Here is a 21,246-nt window from a genome sequence, read left to right as displayed (position 1 = left end):
TCTTCCTCTTTGTTCTCAGGTGATTGATGTTCAGCCCTCCAGGGCATGTTTAGAAAAGAGACATGGAGGAAGAAGTATGTGGCACTGGGCATCCTCCTTCAAAATGGTTTCTCTCCAGAAATAAAAGATTTGCAGAGCAGCCTGCACAAGTAATCTGTCTGTTTCAGAACGAATGGCTTCTAATGGGGTCAACAGAAGGACATTACTCTGTGGCACAGACACAGACACAGCAAGCACTCCTCAAGCACTCACTGTAATCTGAAATACACTTGATATCCTATCTGAACAATTAGAGATTAAACGTATTACTTTATTATACCCCCATCCAAGATAACGCTTCCTCTCATTCTTTCATGAGACACTATTAGACTGGCGGATGGCGTCAGTGCAAGATTGTACATGAGAGATAGAGCAGTCTTATAAGCTCTTAATAAGGATGAAAAAAAGTTAGGCATTTCTAAAAAGTTGTGTTGCGCTTGTTTGTCCCTGAGTATAGACAGCTTGAGACAAAGATCAGGAAGTGGTTGTGTTTCATACTGTCTAGTGAGGTGGGGCTGTGGTTCAATCTGAAATCCCCCATACATTTTAATTTGATGGTAGAATACATTAGATCTGCAGTGCTGATACGCTTCACATGTTGCCATCTGCCTCAAGAAGGAGAGCCGAGAGGATATGAGGCAGACAGGGGTTAAGCAGACCCCAGACACACAGAGAGGGAGAATATCCCTCATCAAAACCAAGTCCTTTTTGATTTCTAACAAACCGTTAGATTGTTGTTGTTACTTTTCTGTTGTTTTTACCCCCATAGCCTCAGTGATGAATTATGGGTTATGCTGCATCACATGATTGCCTTAAAACAATAACACTGGGGTTTATGGGTGGGTCAGAAAGACGGCCAGACATCTGTTGGTTAGTGCTCTTCCGGCCATTCCTGAATTGTCAGACCCTGGTCGGTGTCCAGTGCATGCCAGAGTCCATTTGATCTTTAGTGTGATAGCTGAAATCATCTACTGATTGTTTTAAAGTGAAAACCAACTGTAGGTGGACTTGAAAGGCTTCCTGCCAGGTTCAGTGACCTAGATGAGAGGATATGGGATTTTGGAGGCACAAGTACTGGCGTGGGCTCCGTCAGAGGAAGGGGTGGATGTGATATAGACCTTTTGTCTTTTGTTCTCTGAGAGACAATGACTGGATTATGGTACTCTAGGCAAGAAAACTCTATTATTCCATATACTTCCTTCATTCTCCTTACAGCAAAGCAACCTCTTCACTGGGTCACCCCTCTGAATACCAATAAAAAACTGTCATCAGACCACCAGCCCCCACCCCACCCAAGCCTGCCTCAATTCAACAATACCCCCCCCCCCCCTCCCCGCATGCACACACAAAAACACACAAACATACACACATACATATGCACACACCCACACACAGCCCCGTCTGTCATCCCACCCCCCTGACTGATCCATTAACATATTTCCGTCCTCACCCAGGCCCTGCCCCAGTCCCCTGCCCCGGTACTATGGAGGCCCTACCACACACCCAGACACACAGTGTAATTACAGGGCTCTTGTTTGGGTGGATTACCTATTTGGGGTATTCTCACCACTGAAACCCCCCAGCATTCATAAATACCATTGTAGCCCCCTTCCCCACCCCCACTCAAAACAAAACAGCTGTACTTAAAGCACATTCCCAGCCAGCTACTAGTGAGAGGAAAGAAAGGCTCAAAGGAAGGTAATTGAAAGTTGTTTTAAGACAATGTGACCTTATTGCACAGAATCTCTTCAGATATAATCAGAGAAATGCGTCTTTTTCAGGTCCTTGTCTTGAGGTTAAACTCTCCTTTGTCCTTCTCCCATACGATACACTGAGGAATGTAGAGACTGCACTGGGGTGTTGTATGCAGGCAAATGGCTCCCAATAAACCAACAGGACAAAAGATTCAATTGCACCAGGACTCAAAGTGAGACCCAAAAGGTTCAAATGTTCAGCCATGTTGTGTAACTGCAATTGCCACAGGGTATTTGCTATGCATTGTGTAATTTGAAAGAAGCAGTGATAAGACATAGATCTGGGACAAGAGGACTCACCCTTGTAGTTGGGATGCACACGTGGTGCGTACACTCCGAATTTGATGAGGATGGGAACATTGTAACCCAGACGAACCCACTCCACCACGTGCAGCGGGAACAAGTTTGGGGTGGTTACTCCTGTAGAAAGGGGGGTAAGACTGCAACCTAGCTCTGCAGTCCCCCCAACCCTGGCTCGGACCACCGCCTCCACACCCTGGGATGTACCTGAGGAGAAAGCACACAGGTTGCAATAATACCATGGTGGTAGGCTGAGCATGACTGGTGAATCGGCAGTAAAACATGTTGATGCCTGAATAGTCAACATTCAACATCCACATGTGGATCTGTTCCACATAGGTTTGAGTCTCATGCAGAGCCAGATACATGCTCAGTTTTCTCCAAAATGCATTCTGTGGAATTTCTGATTACACATTCCAGGAAGATATTGAGTAAATATTCACTTGATTTTTTGCAGGGCCGAGAACCGATGATAAAATTGTTTAGCAGCCAGCATCAGCTTGGCTCCTTTATGAGAGGGAAGGTGAGGACAAAGACAGGAGAAACAAGGCTAAACCCAAAAGGCAAGGATGGAAAAAACTGGAAGGACATTGAGAAACTAACAAGCAGTAAAGGATAAGAGATTAGAGTAGATAGCATAAACACATTTAAATGTCAATAAATATTGGATGTCAGCCTGCATATTTCCAATGACTGTGTTAATCTCCAGAGTATGCTTAGTTTAAAACAGACATACAGAGGCCATGTAAAACAATGACACTCCATTTGGTGACAAGACCGCTGGACTGCAACTCTTTAAACATGTTTCAATTCCATTAACGACACCTGGGCCAGAGCCTGAGAGCCTGTGCCTGCAGCTGAGTGCCTGGCAGTGTTGTGTTGTCTCTGTACCTCGTCTGGCCTAGTGATTAAGCACTAATCTCAAAGGGGACACTCCCTGATAGAGGGCAGGGCAGCAGGCCCCTCACTGCTCCCTCCCACTCCACCACCCCCTGGGGTCCACACATGGCCTGCACTCCACAAAACTCCCCTCCCCCGAGAAGCGTGCCTTTGGGATGGGGCCAGTATAAATCCCAGATTGATCTAAATCCGCATCCGTAGATATATTTTAGTAGGATTTCACCCCATTCCCTTGTACACACTTGTGTCTAGACCCCCAGACCCCCTCCTCATCACTTTCCCCAATCCAGGCCATGTGTATATAGTGGCAGATGTCAGAGATTTATCAGTATGATGCTGTGAATCATATGTTCTAGGGAATACATTCAGAAAATTCCACTGGCCAGTACATGAAAGTCAAGGGCTATGTGAACAATGTGAACAATGAATCTAAAGAGAGTGGTATAAACTACAGAGGAAAATACATTGGTAGTTAAGGGTAGAAAAGGATGCAGAGAGACAGAAACGGTGAGAGGAAGATAGTGAATTGGATGAGAGTTTTTCTCTAGAGGTACATTTTACATGATACGTTTTTACGGTGTATAACTTAACTACAGTGTTGCACCATTGTAATACAAATGTATGAAGTGAATTACTTGGGTAGCTAGGAGAGCAAGGCAGGTGTAAGGAGAGAAACCAAGAAAAATGTGATGAGCATAGCAAATCTTCCCAGATGTACAGTATGATACTTACGCAGCAGACAGAGGGCAACAACAGTGGTGACACCCAGAAGCCACAGTCTCTCCAATCCCATGGCCGTCCCTCACACACCTTCACACATCTCCCAACCTGAAAACACAGAAACACACACATTCAATTCAAACCTCTGACATACAGTAACACACAGCCTTCAATACTGTACAAGGACCTTCTCACTGCATCTGGCATCAGACAAGACCAAGGTAATCGTCCAAGTTAACATCAACCCTAAAGTATTTCATAATCCCTACTTTAAACTGCATTCCAGTCTGTTGATCACTTGATAACTGACTGTATTCCGTAAATAATCTTTGCATACTGCACAATGTGATGCCTGATCTGTGGTTGGGATTTGGGAAACATGCTTATTCAAACTAGCATTGGGAGGGGAAATATTTCCTCTGAGTGGACATCATGCCCTGTTTGTGTGTGTGTGTGTGTGTGTGTGTGTGTCCCTGTCACTGATACGGTCAAAGAGATTTACCTTCTGCCTCTGATTGGTTCAGCTCATACCGTAGGTCTCGTATCATGCTAACTGGGCTTAAAGCTATAGACACGTGACACGTGCAAGAGGAAAACACCAGCGACATCTCTGTTTACTGATTGGCTATCTCATCCTGGAATATACAAGGTCTGAGGTCATCTACCTTTGGCCTAAAGAGCAGGAACCCAGACTTCATCAAAGAAATTGGAAATAAAGACGTTGTCATCCTACAAGAAACATGGTATAGAGGAGATCTCATCATCCCAACCCCAGTCTAGTCATCATCCCAACCCCAGTCTAGACTTCATCCCAACCCCAGTCTAGTCTTCTTCCCAACCCCAGTCTAGTCATCATCCCAAACCCAGTCTATTCATCATCCCAAACCCAGTCTAGTCATCATCCCAACCCCAGTCTAGTCTTCTTCCCAACCCCAGTCTAGTCATCATCCCAACCCCAGTCTAGTCTTCTTCCCAACCCCAGTCTAGTCTTCTTCCCAACCCCAGTCTAGTCATCATCCCAACCCCAGTCTAGTCATCATCCCAACCCCAGTCTAGTCTTCTTCCCAACCCCAGTCTAGTCATCATCCCAACCCCAGTCTAGTCTTCTTCCCAACCCCAGTATTCAATGCAGTTTCAATTAATCTCTCCTCTTGAGTTTCAATGTAAAAAATGGTATCATCCAGAGTTTTTGAGAAGAGAACCCTGTTTTATTTATTTATTTCACCTTTATTTAACCAGGTAGGCTAGTTGAGAACAAGTTCTCATTTGCAACTGTGACCTGGCCAAGATAAAGCAAAGCAGTTCGACACATACAACAACACAGAGTTACACATGGAATAAACAAACATACAATCAATAATACAGTAGAAAAATCTATATACAGCATGTGCAAATGAGGTAGGATAAGAGAGGTAAGGCTAAAAATAGGCCATAGTGGCAAAGTAATTACAATATAGCAATTAAACACTGGAATGGTAGGATGTGCAGAAGATGAATGTGCAAGTTGAGATACTGGGGTGCAAAAGAGCAAGATAAATAAATAAATACAGTATGGGGATGAGGTAGATTGGATGGGCTATTTACAGATGAGCTATGTACAGGTGCAGTGATCTGTGAGCTGCTCTGACAGCTGGTGCTTAAAGCTAGTGAGGGAGGTAAGAGTCTCCAGCTTCAGAGATTTTTGCAGTTCGTTCCAGTCATTGGCAGCAGAGAACTGGAAGGAGAGGCGGCCAAAGGAAGAATTGGCTTTGGGGGTGACCGGTGAGATATACCTGCTAGACCGCATGCTACGGGTGGGTGCTGCTATGGTGACCAGTGAGCTGAGATAAGGCGGGGCTTTACCTAGCAGAGACTTGTAGATGACCTGGAGCCTGTGGGTTTGGCGGCGATTATGAAGCGAGGGCCAGCCAACGAGATCATACAGGTCGCAGTGGTGGGTAGTATATGGGGCTTTGGAGACAAAACGGATGGCACTGTGATAGACTGCATCCAATTTGTTGAGTAGAGTGTTGGAGGCTATTTTGTAAATGACATCGCCGAAGTCGAGGATCGGTAGGATGGTCAGTTTTACGAGGGTATGTTTGGCAGCATGAGTGAAGGAGGCTTCGTTGCGAAATAGGAAGCCAATTCTAGATTTAATTTTGGATTGGAGATGTTTAATGTGAGTCTGGAAGGAGAGTTTACAGTCTAACCAGACACCTAGGTATTTGTAGTTGTCCACATATTCAAAGTCAGAACCGTCCAGAGTAGTGATGCTGGACGGGCAGGCAGGTGCGGGCAGCGATCGGTTGAAGAGCATGCATTTAGTTTTACTTGCATTTAAGAGCAGTTGTAGGCCACGGAAGGAGTGTTGTATGGCATTGAAGCTCATCTGGAGGTTAGTTAACACAGTGTCCAACGAAGGGCCAGGGGTATACAGAATGGTGTCGTCTGCGTAGAGGTGGATCAAAGAATCACCAGCAGCGAGAGCGACATCATTGATGTATACAGAGAAGAGAGTCGTCCCGAGAATTGAACCCTGTGGCACCCCCATAGAGACTGCCAGAGGTCCGGACAACAGGCTCTCTGATTTGACATACTTTACTCTATCGGAGAAGTAGTTGGTGAACCAAGCGAGGCAATCATTTGAGAAACCAAGGCTGTTGAGTCTGCCAATAAGAATGTTGTGATTGACAGAGTCGAAAGCCTTAGCCAGGTCGATGAATACGGCTGCACAGTAATGTCTCTTATCGATGGCGGTTACGGAGTCGTTTAGGACCTTGAGCGGGGCTGAGGTGCACCCATGAACAGCCCAGAAACCAGATTGCATAGTGGAGGAGGTACGGTGAGATTCGAAATGGTGGGTAATCTGTTTGTTAACTTGGCTTTCAAAGAAGGGTAGAATAGATATAGGTCTGTAGCAGTTTGGGTCATGAGTGTCTCCCCCTTTGAAGAGGGGGATGACTGCGGCAGCTTTCCAATCTATGGGAATCTCAGACGATACGAAAGAGAGGTTGAACAGGTTAGTAATAGGGGTTGCAATAATTTCGGCAGATGATTTTAGAAAGAGAGGGTCCAGATTGTCTAGCCCGGCTGATTTGTAGGGGTCCAGATTTTGCAGCTCTTTCAGAACATCAGCTATCTGGATTTTGGTGAAGGAGAAGTGGGGGAGGTTTGGGCGAGTTGCTGTGGGGAGCGCAGAGCTGTTGACCGGGGTAGGGGTAGCCAGGCGGTAAGCATGGCCAGCCGTAGAAAAATGCTTATTGAAATTCTCAATTATCGTGGATTTGTCGGTAGTGACAGTGTTTTCTAGCCTCAGTGCAGTGGGCAGCTGGGAGGAGGTGCTCTTATTCTCCATGGACTTTACAGTGTCCCAGAACTTTTTGGAGTTTGTACTACAGGATGCAAATTTCTGTTTGAAAAAGCTAGCCTTAGCTTTCCTAACTGCCTGTGTATATTGGTTCCTAACTTCCCTAAAAAGTTGCATATAACGGGGGCTATTCAATGCTAATGCAGAACGCCACAGGATGTTTTTGTGCTGGTCAAGGGCAGACAGGTCTGGAGTGAACCAAGGGCTATATCTATTCCTAGTTGTAAATTTTTTGAATGGAGCACGCTTATTTAAGATGGTCAGGAAGGCACTTTTAAAGAATAACCAGGCATCCTCTACTGACGGGATGAGCATAATGTACAGACAAAGGTATGGTTGGAAGAGAGTACATTGAAGGTAACCCTAGGCATTGAGTAATGAAGAGAGAGATATAGTCTCTAGAGACGTTTAAACCAGGAGATGTCATCGCATATGTGGGAGGTGGAACAACATGGTTGGTTAGGGCATATTGAGCAGAGCTATAGGCTCTACTGTGAAATAAGACAGTAATCACTAACCAGGACAGTAATGGACAAGGCATATTGATATTAGGGAGAAGCATGCGTAGCCAAGTGATCGTATGGGTCCAGTGAGTGGTTGGGCTGGCTTGGGACACGGCGATTCAGACAGTTAGCAGGCCGGTGCTAGCAAGCTAGCATAAGGGCCTTAGAGGGACGTCGTGATGGGGGAAAAGTCTCTTCTTTTTTTTGCCTCCTCGTGCGGTGACGTCGATAGACCAGTCGTGGAATTAGTAGGGTTCCAAGTAGCAGAGGTGTCCAAGTCCAATTGGCAAAATGGGTATAGTGGTCCAAGAAACTGGCCGGTGGATCAGCTAACAGTCCAATATGCTATAGATAGCTAGCAGGCCGCAGGTTAGCAGAATGGGCCTTCAGGGGACGTCGTGCCTGAGGGGCCTGTTGGGATCCTCGGGCAGATTATGTCGGTATTCCAGTCGTGAAGGATCGGCGGGGTTCCATGCCCCGTACCGTCAGTAGAAGGGGTCTGGATATTGTAGCCGAGGAGTGGGCTTCAGGAGAAGCCCAGGAGCCCTAGCTGGGAGATGGGTCTAGCATGGGCTAGCCCCAGGCTAGTTGGTGCTTGCTCCGGGATGGGAACGTTAGCCAGGAGTAGTCAACCCGGGTTGCGGTTAGCTAGCTGCCATGATCCAGATGAAAGGGTTCAGAGTTTGCAGTAGGAATCCGGGGATATGGAGAGAAAAATAGGTCCGGTATGCTCTGGTTTGAAACGCGTTGTATGAACTGGCGAGAGCTTTCCGAGCTAAAGGTTAGCCGACCGATAGCTGATAGCTGGTAGCTAGTTAGCTTCAGTTGAGGTATTCCAGTTCGGAGGTAAATAGAAATACTTTAGAAAAAAAACAGATCCACACCACATTGGGTGAGGCGGGTTGCAGGAGAGTATTTTGAAGTTGAGGTTTAGGAAAAATATAAAAAAGAATGCGAAGAAAAAGATATAAAAAGATATATACATGCGACGAGACAAGACAAAGACGTCTGACTGCTACGCCATCTTGGATATGTGTGTGCCATGAATTTAATTTATATCTCTGACATTGTGCAGTATTGCTCCGACCCACTGAATATGAACCAGATATTACTGTAACCAGACTGCTCAATAATCAATTTCCTAGAAAGAAAAATGTTTAGAGCCTGACAATAAAATGGGTCAATAAAGCTGGGAAAACTGAATCTGTGCTGCACTGTCTGGCCAGTGATGTGTTAAGGTTGCAACCTACATCTTAAAATCATCTACAATTTAAGTTATCCCCTTCCCTTTCTTAGAAAATAATGGAATGACCACCCCATCCCCACATACACACTGTATTCTCCCACACACTTTATTCAGAGCCACTAATACCAGCTTATCACTAGTGTAAGTTAATTACACTAATATAAGGAGGCTATTTTTGGAAAGCTAACAACAGCATATTATGCCAACTCAAGTCACGTGACACATTTGGTGTTCTAGTGTCGCACGTTAGTTTGCCATTTCATCACGTAAAAACTGCCGCACTAGTATTCTCCAGCCCTAACTCCAGGTTCGGCAATTTACCTGTGCTGAGATGGGAGGAGTGGCAATATTTGAGGTGTGTCCTTGACCTATCTAGCCATGACCCACAGTTTCCATGGAAAGAGAGATGTGCCTTTTGTGCCGGTGAATCTCGTTTTTAGAAACATATACAATATATAGGTTTCCCCCCATTTAGTTTCATTTGATTAAAAACTAAGCATAGCCTACCCTCCCCTTAATCAAGGCTGGTTTAGCAGCATCGCATAGGTGTGTCTTTTTATCCTGACCATTAGCCAAAAGTACCCTATGAATAAAGGGGTTTTAAATGGTCTACTGAGACTGCTTTGAGGTTTTTTCCCTCACAATTCACATATATGAATTTCGCTTGTTCAAGTAGGCAAGGGGTTGGCAAAAGGTGGCCCGCGGGCCAAAACTGTCCCTAAAGTGATTTTTTTGGGCCGACTACAGTCTTTAGGATTTTCGTTTTTTGGTCAAAACATACTGTAAAATCACCAGGAATTCAGCTAAAAGGTATTCCCACAAATTAAAAAAAGAGACATAGGTGATCGTGTCTCAATGTAATCAACTTATGAAATGATTGTAATTTTCAAAAATAATCTCTTTTTGGGATTAGTTGTGGTCAATTGGAGTGTACAAATCATTTAAATCATGTTTTGCCCACCGACCATCCACTTGGACAAAAATTGGCCTGCGGCTGAATCTAGCTGCCTAACCCTGAAGTAGGCTATCCATCCCCATTTTCAAAGAGCGCCCCTCGTCCGATTACCAAAGACACACTACAAACTATTCAGTCTTCCTATTATGCCGTATCAATGTCTGATGTTTTTGAGAATCTTCCTCGCACATAGGAATAGATACAATTGACTAGGGCCAGGATGATACCAGTATCACGATAGTCGTTAGTATCGTGGCAAGGAAACAAAAATACAAAGTGGATTTAACTTATTTGGTAATTTTTTTTATGTTCACATTATTATATATCTATATATATATATATATTGTTTAAATTTCATGTTATCCAATTGGTAGTTACAGTCTTGTGCCATCGCTGTAACTCCCGTATGGACTCGGGAGAGGTGAAGGTCGAGAACCATGTGTCTTCCAAAACACGACCCTGCCAAGCCGCACTGCTGTGTTGGAGTAAACACTGTCCAACTGGCAACCGTGTCAGTGTGCATGCACCCGGCCTGCCCCAGGAGTCGCTAGAGCGCAATGGAACAAGGATATCCCAGCCGGCCAAACCCTCCCCTAACCCGGACGATGCTCGGCCAATTGTGCGCCGCTTCATGGGTCTATCGGTCGCGGCCGGCTGCAACACAGGTGCGCCACTTGGGGGGCAGATTTAACTTCTTTAGAAAAACAGCCTGTCTTGTTGGAAACAAACATCATTATGTTGTCATCCAGAGTCACATTTATTTATTTTCCAGGCAATAGACGGGTTGGTTGATTAGCAACAAAACCGACGTGTGTACAACAATGGTGCAAAACAGACAGGCTTAGATTGTTGACAACATGTAAACTATATTTAGTGTACGATGTTTATTGATAACATAAATCAATTTGCACAATGAGCACTTGTTGTCTCTAAAATACATTGTTACACCGTTACAGCGAATTTGAGCCATATTAGCAAAGACATGACGTTAGTCAAAACACCTCAACACAAGACATGGTTTCAAGAACGAGATCAAACTTGCTGAAATGAGCCACTTACGATTTCCCACATGGTAGTCATCGTTGCTAGCTATCTGACCGTCCAGAATCACAACACACGGCCTTCTGCCTCTTGAAGCACGCGCATCGTTTTTGTGACATTGTCAGCGAACCCATCTATACATAGCAGGTTTTTAAAGGACCAAAGAGTGTGGGTCTACTTCATGTTTACATTTTTGCCATGGAAAGAATATTACGATATTGGTATCGTCACAGCACTACAATTGACAGGAGCCTAGTGTTTTGTATAGATGTGCACATGTTATGCAAAAAGACATTTAGGCCTACAGTACGTGTGCAGTCTGCACACAGTGCCATAGAATGAGAGAAGCAATTCATGATATCATGTTTCTGACCCGATCATATTTAGCAATATTGTTTGATTGATTATTTTTCGTTTAACTTGATTAAAAAAAAATACTTATTATAAAAATGTACTGTCCATGGGTTTACGGTGAGAATGTACAGTACATGGCTCAAATGCAATGCAATTTAGTCTGCTATTTCCGGAAAAGTGCAAATATGATCTGTGAGACAGTCCCATGATGTTTATAAAACATTACATTTGAGAGCAGTATAACTGTGAGTGGACATATATTGGAGCTTTATCCAGCTCCTGTGAAAAGTGTGGATGTGTGTAAAACCCTCCATAGTCTAAGATGCCTTGTCTGTATTATACACCCACAGGGAGCAATTATTGTGCCTGTAACTGTATTTAGACATAGCCTATTTAAAACAAGTTGTTGTTTCATAATACCGACTTTTTAGGCCTACTGAATTTAATGTTGCTTATTGACAACATTTGACATGTCTTGTGAGAGAGCCGTTGACAGGGGAGTGTCCAGACTACAGACCCTGCAGAGAGAGCTTGTAGGGGTCAAAGTCTACAAGTGTAGACAGGAGAGACATAGGACAGCCCCCACCACTATTCTGTGGCTTCAGGTACAACCTGTTTCCCATGGCAACAGAACAAGGCACAAAGTCCTTTAAATGCAAACAAATGAGGCATACAAGTTTAGCTCAAGACGCTGCATACATTGTATGTAGTAATGAGGGGCTACATACTGTAGGTCACTGATAGTATGTATGTAAAATGACAGTGCTAGTCATCTGCTGATGCACAGTACACCATCTTCCATACTGTCAAAGTGCCTTTCCTCTCACAATGGAAAAGAAAATTGGGTGCATTTACAATGATTATCTCTCTATTTGTAACTAACAGAGGATTCGGTGTTCTTTCTGAAAGCATATATTCAGACATCATTGCAATTATGGGACCTGCTCAACAAGAGTTTTTCTTTTAGTTTTTTGAGTAGCTGGTTTCATACAAATACACCTAGTAAATGATTATGAATTATCAGATTAGATGTCTACTTTTGAATTATGTCCATATTGCCCAATAGTAACTTAAGGTCCTATCACTAAAAACTGGCTTTAGTTTAGAGGGTTGGGAATGAGTGGTAGCTAAGCCCATTTTACACAGTCCTGAACAGCAGACAAATGCAGCTCTGCCAATACAGGGAGCAGATGAACCAGGGATCTGGGGAACTGAGGAGAGGGGAACCTGGGGGTATCTGAGGGGAAGACAGAAATGACATAATAATGTGTAAGAAGCCATTGAGGGTGATCTGGGCCTTTCTGCCAAACTGAGTAAGCTGATACACAATTGATACACAACCATAGACACCAATATAGTCTGGGCTTTTGCTCCCATAAGTCTGGCAATCAATGCAGTAGACTAATACACACTTACATTTTACTTTGTAATGACAGTGTAAGGATTTTTAACCTTGTTAAGACTATTTGCATCTCTTACTGGTCTTCAATGAGACAAATTACCTAAGACTGCACCCTTGTGAACACCTAGTCTAATCCAGTACTGCCGCTCCCAACCTTAATAGTGTAATCAAATTAGAATTCAAAGTTAAAGGGCATCTGTCAGCAGCACACTGTCCTGGATATGCTTGTACAAACACTTGGTGCGTTTCTTATTTGGCCCTGCTAGCCCGTTCTTTAGTGTTATTTTAGCTTTCTTTGGCTCAACCAAGACATTGGGGTAGCACCTTGATTTTGTCTCTCACCTTCTAACAAAGCCGACGTGGTTATTTGTGTGAAGTATTCTAGCTCAGGTGCAGCAGTCAGCTATCTATGCCTTGAGACACTTTCTGTTCACCTCAGTTCAGTGTCTGTAAGCAGCTTTATGTCCCCATGGTTTGGCCTGAATTAGGATTTGCCTGGCCACGAGAGGTCATAGGGTGGGATAAACCACTCTAAAGGGCTGGTCAAATTAAAGGAGGATGTCGGTACACAACATATAGACCTAATGGGTCTCAACTGATGCCAGGCTGATCCACATCTCCACTGAGGGTTTTATAGACTTGATAAGAAACACACTTCTGGAGAGGCAAAATAGCACATTCTAAATTAAGCATTTCACTGTACTTGTGCATGTGACAATAAAACTTCAACTTGAACAGCGGACGTGTTCTGTTGCACAACATTTGTCTTTTGTCAGGGACCCCGACACGTCCTCTATAAGTTAGACGTTCCCACGAAAAGGCACTTTTGCCTGGAGCGCTCAAACTGAGTGCATGTGGTAGGGAGGAGAAAGATACGACAAAGGGACGAAACCGTGAGGAACGTAGTAGATGAATAGATGACTATACTCTGTCTACACACTCCATCATTGCAGTGGGGAACTGAGGGGTACACATCATTTTGGGGTATTTTGAGCAACGTATAACTTAAATGCGCTTTATGGATTTGGAGAGTATTTTTCTACTGTTCCTTTTTACAGCACTTTGGGTAACTTTGGACACAGCAACACGAAGAAGCGCAAAATAAAAGTCTACACACTCCACACAATGAGTTAGTACTACAGCTAAATCTACTAGGAGCTTTTCCTACAACTTCCCTGGTTGTGTTTAACAACTTCAACGTGAACTTGATATCAGAGTGGAAATGGTGGAACCTTCAGACCTTTTAAGAAGTAGGAAATGCTTCCTCCGATGTCTCTTTTTCCATTACATCTTCAAATAAGAGTTTGGTCTCAGTACTCCCTCGTTGGGTCAGTAAAGTTTAGATTGTTGGCCTAAACCTTTTGCTTTTAAGAATTAGTCTCGTGGGATGCGGAGTGGATGAATTGTTTCCTTTGTTTATGATTTACTAGTAGGTGTGTTCTTTCTTTGCACCTGAGATATGGTCCTCAGTTTGTCAAGTTACCCCCTCAAACCCAGCTGGCCTGTTCTGAGGCCATGGCCCAAGCAGGATTACCCAGGATTACTAAGAAAGTAATATAGCTGCTTATCAGTTCCATCTCTGTCACCACCATCACTGATGGGCCTTGGCTGCTATGCCGATAGGATTTCCTTAGGGTTAGGGTTATGTATTGCCAGATGAGTGGAAGTAGAGTAAAACAGATGCATAGTGTCAGGTAGATTTTTCATGAGTTTGAGGTACAAATGCACAATATTGTCTGGGTGTGATTCTAGCTGCAAAGCTGTGATCTCAATGGAAATCCTTTTGATCTGAACTTCACCTTCTTTTTTCAGGTCTGCTTTCAGTGGGCTCACTACTGGCCTGGCCTGGGGGGGATTATTTCCCTATACATTTCCACCTTTTCACCTCTTAATGTAGGGCTCTTCAAACTGTGCTGCAGCCTACCTGCTGGTATGTGATCCGGCTTGGCCCTGTTCGTTGTCTGCTCCCTTAGCTCTACTGCAAGTGCATGACACATTTGAATGGGATAAACCGTCCATGTTATTTATAATGCGATCAAAATGGCAAGCATTCCAGTAAACAGAATGTTCTAGAGGGTTAGGGTACAGTATTTGCTGACATGGTTACAACACTTTACTGAGGAGTAGACACAACAGTATTGATAGATTATGGATTTTATGTATGATGGCTCTCTCACAGGTGATGGATGGAAGGGGAGCGGTTTGGTATAGTGCATCTGTCAGCTGGATCAAAGACTGTCAGTCTGCTAGGGCTAAAGAACCCATTTGATTCTGGAGGTTCATTTGTACCTAACCAGGTCAACTCTTACCGTCTAAGACTGAGGAACATATTCAGAGTTGCCAACAACACTGCAGATTGAAATAGATATGTCTATACTATGGTGCTATTGACGCCATATTCAGCAGAACATTTCTTTCTTTGCTCCCTCTCTTTAATCTCCTTTAGGTTTTCCCAAAAAAACTATAAGCGGTTTAGTATCAAATCCATGCAAGAAACAAAAACGTCAATTATATATGCTTTAGTACACCTCAATGCTAAATAAGTCATTACCCAACATTTTTAAAACAGTGTAGAAAGTTAGACCTTCTCTAAACAAGTATGCAGAACATTGAACCACAGAGTCTGGTAAATCACTAAGGCCCATGGATGAACTGAGCGTTACAGTTGGACTTCGGTCACAAAGGTCAAAACCCTGAATATTTAAATCTACAAAATTGGCAATAACAATCCCCCATCACTCTGTTATAATGGAAACTTTTACTAAATCATGAAATAAGTGCCATGTTAGAGAACTAAACCTTTTAGCATCAATGATGCCCTTGTGTCATGATGAAGCACCACAGTGCCAACAGTGCTCCAAGTGAGGATCTCCAGTATCAAACTCATACCCATGTCAAGCAGAAGAAATGAAAGACACAATGCATGGTCTTTCAGAATGAAACCAGTCTCAATAACCATGTGTGGACTGAACTGGTGACTCATTCAGAGTATGAAGTAAGAAATTATACATCATATTTTGTTGTTTTTTTTGCCTTCATCCACGTTGGGGGATGGGACCCCCAGTTGCAATAGTAGCAGATGCTGTTCTGATTTATCAGTTTTCAAACATAAAGAAAAAGATAATGTGTAGCAGTCAGGCTTATATTTGCATCCAATAAATAAGTAAAGAATAAGAATGAAATCAAATAACAAAAAAACATTTCTGAAATGGTTACTTTAGAGCTCAATTAAGTAACTAGATGGTTTGTTTACATGGGTGTCTATGTCATAGTCTCCATATCAGGCAAAAACAGGTGCCTCTATTGTCTGATGTGCAGTTACGTGGACTGATAGGAAAGGGACCCAACCTCTATAAGAAATTACCATTCTGCTGTGATTGATTGGCCATTGTTCTCTGTATGCATTAACGTAATGCATTAATTAATCTTAATTTATTGAAGGCTATGAATAATCTGCCTGGTTCTAAACGTTCACTTACAGTAAATGCTAACGCACGCTTAAGAAATCATCCATCTGTAATTTCCAGTGGATAAAGAAACATGTCACGAGCTAAATAATCAATAAGAACAGACGTCAACACAATGCACTACAGGAGATATTCTGCTTGTCAGACTGTTTCCATGGTCGGTTGAATATTCGAGACAAAAGTATAGCCTACAACGGCATCCTTTTTGTCTAGACTAAAACTAGAATGAGGAATTGTGTGTTTGTGAAATAAAAACATTTAATATAATAGTATATTGTAAGTGAATGGCCCCTATTTACATTTGCATTAAAAGTGGACCCAGTGTGAAACTCACAGAGGCTGTTACATGTAGGTTGCGCCCGATTTAAAAGTACCTTTACCTTGCTTGAGGCACTTCTCTGACTTGACCAGAATAAAATCAGTCCATCAGGTCCTTTGCTTTTTTCAGCATGCAGGTTGACGTATTTGGGCTTTCGTTAGTTACTCTAAAGTTTTAAAAGGATGCCTTAAAAATGCAGGTGTTCGACAAAGGCAGGTGGTCGCATAGTTTATAAAAGCGTGGCAGACTGTCTCACGCGCGCCACATGATAGTTGTTAAACACAACCAGGGAACTTGTAGGAAAAGCTCCTAGTAGATTTAGCTGTAGCACTATCTCATTCAATTCTCAGGTTTTAAATCCCATATAAAGATAGAGAAAAACCTAAGAAGTACCTAGATTGGTTTAGAATCCTTTAAAAGTTTCCGAGCATTATTTTATATTGCTCTTCTTCGTGTTGCTTTGTCCAAAGTTGCCCAAAGTGTTGTAAAAAGGAGCAGTAGAAAAATACTATCCGAATCCATAAAGCGCATTTAAATTATACGTTGCTCAAAAATTCCCCACTGCAATGACGGAGTGTGTAGACAGAATACAGTCGTCTATTCATCTACTACGTTTCTCGCGGTTTCGTCGCTTCGTAGTATCTTTCTTCTCCTCCCTACCACATGCACTCAGTTTGAGCGCTCCAGACAAAAGCGCCTTTTCGTGGGAAAGTCCAACTCATAGAGGACGTGTCGGGGTCCCTGACAAAAGACAAATGTTATGCAACGGAACACGTCCGTAGACAAAGGCAATGTAATGTTGCATATCCACCAGTTATACATTTTTTTAAATGATCAAAATGTTATCCAAAAGTCCTTGCATTAAGCTTTTGTTCTCCTCCATGTGTCTTTCCATGTATATTCAATTATTAATAAAGCCGTTATTACTGGGAGAAAATAGGCTACTTTGTCACAAAAGTTACAATAAAATTCCTTCACCATAAATTTGCCAATCAATATGGGAGTGGGATAGTTTTCCTTTGAACAAATGCAACAGTGTTGTCCCTCAAAGAACTACATGTAATGTCTGTGAGCTTTGCTTTGTTTGGGGTCTGGAGTGGTTGTGGTAAACTGATCCTAGACCTGCCCAAGTAGCAACCCCCTACTCAGTTGATTTAGGAAAAACTTCTGAAGACTTGCTACACTACCAGTAGCACCATTGACCCAGAAAATATCCAATAATAACAGCTCTCACACTCACAGATATTACACTTTTTGTTCAGACAACATCAATGGTTGTCTGTAGAATATATATATATATAATTTTTTTTTTTTACCCACAAAGTAAACTTTGGCACACCACAGGGGGGTGTGAGTTGACACAAAAGTGGAGAGTAGTTCATGATACAGTCTTTATTGGAGCTGGTGCTCAACCATAAATGCCTTTAAATTCAATATATGGATGCAGTACGGACTTCATTGCAAGTGACAATGCCTTTCAAACTCAGCCAGTGGAAAACTGCACCAAACACTATATTGTTGCGTGACTATTTTTCCTTCTTGACTCTCACAGGCCTAGCAGCACAACATATGGAGATCAAAGGATTGGCATTAATCACATAAAATACTCCGACCAGGAACCCTCCAGGAAAGCATAAGTGAAATTTCAACAGAAAAACAAAGAGTCAACTTTCAAGTTCAGCCATAATATCTCAAACTCATGGTCCTGTTGGAGTACCAACCAGAGTGAGAGTACATTTATTTATGGTTACACTGATCAGGTCTTTCAGTTGGACAATACAATTAAACTCATGCCTCCCTTACAGCACAGCTATGTATTTTATCAGAAATTATGTCCTTCCCTTTTATAGATATGTGTGGGTATACCTACACGAGGCCAAAACTGTGGGAATAAATAAACCAAATTTGCTCTATACCTCAAACTGCAAATCATGTGGGTAAAAAAATGCATCCTAGAATCCCATTTCCAATTGATCAGTCAACTAAAAATCAAGGGTGGTCTACAGTGATAGGTGGGATGAGAGTGGCTGAGAGGTGGGATTAAATAGCTCATGTTCGGTTATGTATTATTGTTATGTGATTGCTGTATATAAAAGTGCCATGTATGTAAAATGTATATGTAAAATGTATGCATATGTAGCAAAAAAGCAAAAAATGTCATGAAATAAATACAAATGTGCATGTTCTTTGTTAGAAACAATAACACAAACCTATCTAAATATAGTAGTCATTCATAATGAAGTATGGTGATAATCCAGTCAAAAAACTAAAAGTGATCAGACATTACATGATGAACATAAACATCAAAAGGACATCTGCTTTAGGACTACCCTTGATCCTAGTCTGTTTACTGTATTCAACAGTGTTATATGAAAATAACAAAGGAGTTGCCTCAGTTAGGAGCGGCTCAGTCATCAAAGTCTGGGATATCATCATAGGAGTAACCACGGTAGCCCTTCGATGCATAGTAAGCTATCCGCAGGTGATAGAATCCAGGAAGGAAAACCAGGATTCCAATGATGAGAACAGGCACAGTCCGGTCAGCATGCTGAAATTAATGAACAAAAAAAATATACCTAAGAAACACATTGGAATGTGTCAAAGCTAATTATGTGAAATCTATTTGTTGTGCTGTTGTAAAACATGACAAGAATGTACAGCTGGACTCAAAGTTCATACTCACTGTGACTTCAAAGTATCCTGCCAATAGGAGGGCTCCAATGGTGATCAAAAGAGAGCCAATCAAGAAGAGGACAGTGGCCAGTGCAATGGCTTTGTATGGGACCTTTGGTGGGCTCTTTTGGAACTGGGGCGGACAAACATGACTTCATAACAACATACCACAGAAGCTCAATAAATTGAATGGTACATTTTTGTATCACCAAACCATCCCAAAAGCTTTTTTTTCAATACTGATATGAAAACATGATTCTATATACAGGGTTGTTTGGTGCAATAACAACATTGGACTATGCCTATAGGCTACATAATCCCATAATTACCATGGGCAGTTAATTTCAAATAAAACTAAGCCTATATAGATTCTATTCCAACCCTACCAGGCCCATTCTAGCACACTAAAGCCCTTACCTGCAGGTCAATGTAGCCGTCATCATCATTGGCTAATTTGGAGTACCTGACCTTAGTGTTAAGTATTCCTTGTCTTAAACTGCTGCGAGCGTTCATCTTTACTTTAAATGACTTGCTAAAACTGTTGCATTGTTCTGTTACATTGGCAGTCGGTACATTGTATCATTTCATATTGAGAAATGCTACAATGATGACACTTGCCTATTCAGATACACTGTTGTCAACTTGCAACGAACGTGTTAATCAGTATGTCAGCTCCTCTCGACTCACTATAATTAGCCTATGTTGCAACCAAATGAAAATAGAAAGAGGGATACCGCCTTTTCAGATCAGGAGTTAGAACATAAACATAACATTTTGTTGCAATAAAAACGTCCGCACTCATGCCCTCTTCCTTGTTTAGTCTGTACAACGCCTGCGCAATGCTCTGAACCGTCCCTGAACTGGAATGGAAGTGGGCTAGGCTACCACTAAGGGGCAATGCCGTATCACATCTGAAAAACAACTTGGTACAGCTCAAGTGGACCACAAAACATGTAGGCTAGGAGACGCTCATGAAAGTATCTGTCTTTTAATAAAATCAATAGATCTATCACGTGTAAGTCCACATATTGTAATAGTGACACTGATGTTAGATAGTTAGCGCTCTTATATTCCGTATTTTGTGATTTTGTAGTGATTTTTGTGTAGCTTTTCTGCATCCTCTTCCCATGCATTGTTTACTTTAGCCCATTCATAGAAGCTGCCTATTGATGAAGGTATCTTCTTCCCGGGGACTTTTGCTAAGAGCCCCGACACCTGCTCAAAACAATCATCGCTTGCAGAATGCTTTTTGAAACATAAGGAACGTACACTGAGTGTACAAAACATAAGGAACACCTTATGACAGACTGAACAGGTGAATCCAGGTGAAAGCTATGATCTGGTATTAATGTCACTTGTTAAAGCCACTTCAATCAGTGTAGAATAGGAAGGGGAGGAGATAGGTTAATTAAATAGGGGATTTTAAGCCTTGAGACAATTTATTGTGTATGTGTGCCATTCAGAGGGTAAGACAAAATATTTAAGTGTCTTTGAAGAAAGTATGGTAGTAAGTGTCAGGTGGCCTGGTTTGTGTCAAGAACTGCAACACTGCTTGGTTTTTCCGTTCAATCAATCAATTATGTATTTATTGAGCCCTTTTTACAACTGCAGTTGTCAAACTGACAACTGAGGCTAAAACCCCAGAGAGCAAGCAATACAGATGTGATAAACAGTTTCCTGTGTATCAAGAATGGTCACAGCAAAAGGGGGTGCAACTCAATGCTAGGAAGGTGTTCCTAATTCTTGGTACACTCAGTGTATTTTTCATATCAGCGAGAAATAAAAAGAAAAAGATAAGGTTAAATTACTACACACACCTTTTATAGGGTTAGGGTTAGTGTTCCCACATCGCCATATCTCCATGTTACAGTGCTTGTTTACAGACAACAGACAGAAGACAGAAGTGTGGTCCGGACACCTGTGTGTAAGCGTAACTGTGGAGTAAGTGTAGTTCGTCAACTGGAGGCACACACCATGTATGGTTCAGTGAAAATCTGCTACAGTAAGTGTATCTTGTTTATTTGAAAATGTATTTCTCTCTGATATGAAAGATAAAGGCCATATGTTTCAAAAACCATTTTGCAAGTGATGATTATTGACATTTCTAAATGTTAAAACACAGTGTCTGAATTGTAGTTCACGCAGAGCCAGCCATGGGCGAAGCTAACTTCTGAAAACCATACAGAGAGAAGGGTTTTCTAGAGCTATGCTACTTATACCCTGG

At 42.3% G+C, this 21,246-nt stretch overlaps 2 protein-coding genes across 3 annotated transcripts in view; both read right to left on the bottom strand.

The window, feature by feature from the left end:
• Window positions 1–17,072, bottom strand: part of LOC115164572 (protein turtle homolog A) — a 52,790-nt gene extending 35,718 nt beyond the window's left edge. The window contains exons 1-3 of one of the 2 annotated variants that reach the window (XM_029717201.1): window positions 16,411–17,072; window positions 3,726–3,821; window positions 2,094–2,300 (exon numbers count right to left, since the gene is read on the bottom strand). In XM_029717201.1, coding sequence (XP_029573061.1) covers window positions 2,094–2,300; window positions 3,726–3,786 — 268 coding nt within the window. In that variant the 5' untranslated portion in view covers window positions 3,787–3,821; window positions 16,411–17,072. Of the gene's footprint in view, window positions 1–2,093; window positions 2,301–3,725; window positions 4,334–16,410 lie in introns of those variants that run through there. The other variant, XM_029717203.1, reaches the window with a different exon arrangement.
• Window positions 17,073–17,726: 654 nt separating this feature from the next.
• On the bottom strand, window positions 17,727–19,864 carry LOC115164574 (transmembrane protein 230). The gene is made up of 3 exons (XM_029717208.1): window positions 19,440–19,864; window positions 19,033–19,155; window positions 17,727–18,897 (listed from the first exon to the last, which is right to left on the bottom strand). Exons 1-3 carry the CDS (start codon window positions 19,533–19,535, stop codon window positions 18,757–18,759), a joined length of 360 nt encoding a protein of 119 aa, XP_029573068.1. The 5' UTR covers window positions 19,536–19,864; the 3' UTR covers window positions 17,727–18,756.
• Window positions 19,865–21,246: the final 1,382 nt, after the last annotated feature.

The sequence above is a fragment of the Salmo trutta genome, chromosome 27, assembly GCF_901001165.1.
Source record: "Salmo trutta chromosome 27, fSalTru1.1, whole genome shotgun sequence".
In the NCBI taxonomy this organism is placed as follows: Eukaryota; Metazoa; Chordata; class Actinopteri; order Salmoniformes; family Salmonidae; genus Salmo; species Salmo trutta.
This window is presented reverse-complemented; position numbering and strand designations above follow the sequence as displayed.